The sequence below is a fragment of the Arachis duranensis genome, chromosome 4 (assembly GCF_000817695.3).
Source record: "Arachis duranensis cultivar V14167 chromosome 4, aradu.V14167.gnm2.J7QH, whole genome shotgun sequence".
Lineage (NCBI taxonomy): Eukaryota > Viridiplantae > Streptophyta > Magnoliopsida > Fabales > Fabaceae > Arachis > Arachis duranensis.
Window position 1 is genome coordinate 78942293 of NC_029775.3, and position 2365 is coordinate 78944657.

General features: G+C 32.3%; 1 protein-coding gene across 1 annotated transcript; it reads right to left on the reverse strand.

The window, feature by feature from the left end:
- Nucleotides 1-792: 792 nt before the first annotated feature.
- On the reverse strand, nt 793-1655 carry LOC107484544 (50S ribosomal protein L14, chloroplastic-like). The gene is made up of 2 exons (XM_016105101.1): nt 1406-1655; nt 793-1130 (listed from the first exon to the last, which is right to left on the reverse strand). The coding sequence occupies exons 1-2, from the start codon at nt 1653-1655 to the stop codon at nt 793-795; spliced, it is 588 nt and encodes a 195-aa protein (XP_015960587.1).
- Nucleotides 1656-2365: the final 710 nt, after the last annotated feature.

Genomic DNA, 2365 nt, shown 5'->3' on the forward strand with positions numbered 1-2365 from the left:
TAGAATTTTTTCTATAATTCGGATATCAGAAAGATTACCATATATAACATAAAACTTCTCCGCCGATTCGTTCTAATCGAGCCTCTCGATCTGTCATTATACCTCTCGAAGTAGAAATAATGACAATTCCCATCCCCCCTAAAATTCTTGGAATTTGTTGATAATTAGAATAGATTCGTAGACCAGGAGTACTGATCCGTTTTAAATTCAAACGCGTTTTAGATGATCCTTTTCTATTCTTCTATATGGTAGAGTTAAAACTAAAAAAAGATTTCCCCCTTCCCTATGTTTTCTCACGTTTTCAATAAAACCCTCTCGTAAAAGCATTTTAGCAATGTTTTCAGTAATGTTAGTACATGGTATTAGAACCGTTCCTCTTCCATTCATGTCAGCATTTCGTATAGAGGTTATTATGTCGGCGATGGTGTCCTTACCCATAGGAAAATAAATGTTACCCTTTACTTACTTTTGATATAATCAGCATGCTCCGTGTTCTATATTTTCTAATATATATTAGAGTAATATAATTTGAAAATATTTTAGTTAAAATTAAAGAAAGATATCTAGTATATTTATATATCTTTAATAGAAAGATATCTATATAATATCTTATTTATATATTTCTTTTTATATTTCTATATTTATTTTTATACTTATTTTTATTCAAAAAGAATAATATATATTAAAAAAATAAAAAACGAAATCCAATTTTATTAATAATTAGATATATGTGTAAGACATAATTTATTAATTTATCTATTTCATTTTCATTAAATAATAAAATGTTTTTTCTTATAATACCTCAGGTGCTAATGAAACTATTTTAGTGAAATTTAACTGTCTCAATTCCCGGGCGATTGCGCCAAAAATTCGAGTTCCTTTTGGATTTCCCTCTTGATCAATGACAACCGCGGCATTATCATCATATTGTATTATCATGCCATTGCTACGTTTAAGTTCTTTACAAGTACGTACAATTACAGCTCTAATCACTTCTGATCTTTCTAAAGACATATTTGGTACCGCTTCCTTGATTACAGCAACAACAATGTCACCAATAGAAGCATATCGTCGATTACCTGCTCCTATGATTCGAATACACATCAATTGGCGGGCTCCGCTGTTATCGGCTACATTCAAATGGGTTTGAGGTTAAATCATATCATTCTTATTTTATCTGGTTTTTCAGTCCAAGGCTTGAAGTAAAAAAAAATATTCTCTATTCAACAAAAGAAAGGAAAAATTGCCATGTTTTTTCCTCCAAAAGACCTCTTTCCTTTGGTTTTTATTATTTATTATCTTGAAATAATGAATTGAGTTTGGATAGGCATTTTTGATGCGGCTATTGAGATAGCCATTTTGGCTATATTTTCTGCGACTCCGCCCATTTCATAAAGTATTCTACCGGGTTTAACGACAGCTACCCAATATTCGGGAGATCCCTTTCCCGAACCCATACGCGTTTCGGTTGGTCTTACTGTAACTGGTTTGTCTGGAAATATCCGTACCCATATTTGTCCACCTCGGCGGACATTTCGTGACATTGCCCGCCGACCTGCTTCTATTTGTCTAGATGTGATCCAAGCGGGTTCAAGTGCCTGAAGAGCATATCTTCCGAAGCAAATATGATTACCCCGATAGGATATTCCTTTCATTCTTCCTCTATGTTGCTTACGGAATCTGGTTCTTTTGGGGTTATAGTTGATGGTTGTTTAGAAATCCCATCGCTATTCCAGAACCGTACATGAGATTTTCACCTCATACGGCTCCTCGCGAATAAAACAATTACAAAAATGGATTTAACCAATACCAATAAAAAAATATACCGTATATACATATGTTTAATGAATAATTGAATCACGAGGTTTTTTTATTTTAATATTTCATAGGATTGATTGATCAATTGGAAATTAGTATATCTTGTTTTGATTTTTATATAGAACTAGACATTTATTAGAAAATTTGCCCCCCCTATATATAGTTAAATATATAACTAGATAATGTTGTTCTATTAGAGCATAAGATTCTAACAAATCCTTATTTTATTTATTTCTGGTGGTATTGGATTGGCTCAATTTCGAAATAAAAAAACAAAGATTTCGCGGGCGAATATTTACTCCTTATCCATTTTATTTTAGATGTAATCTAGGGTTATCCTGCGACTCTTCAAAAAAATGAATTGGTTCCAACCTAATTCTTCCTAAGATTTCTATTTAGATGAACTGGCTCTTACCAAAGTTATATATCGAAAATGAGTAACCGCGGAACCCCCTTTAACACCCCTTTTCCCTTTTTTCCCCTCTTTTCAAAGTTGGATTTCTAAGTTCTTTATTGAACTCATTTATTTGCAATCATGGTTAAAATG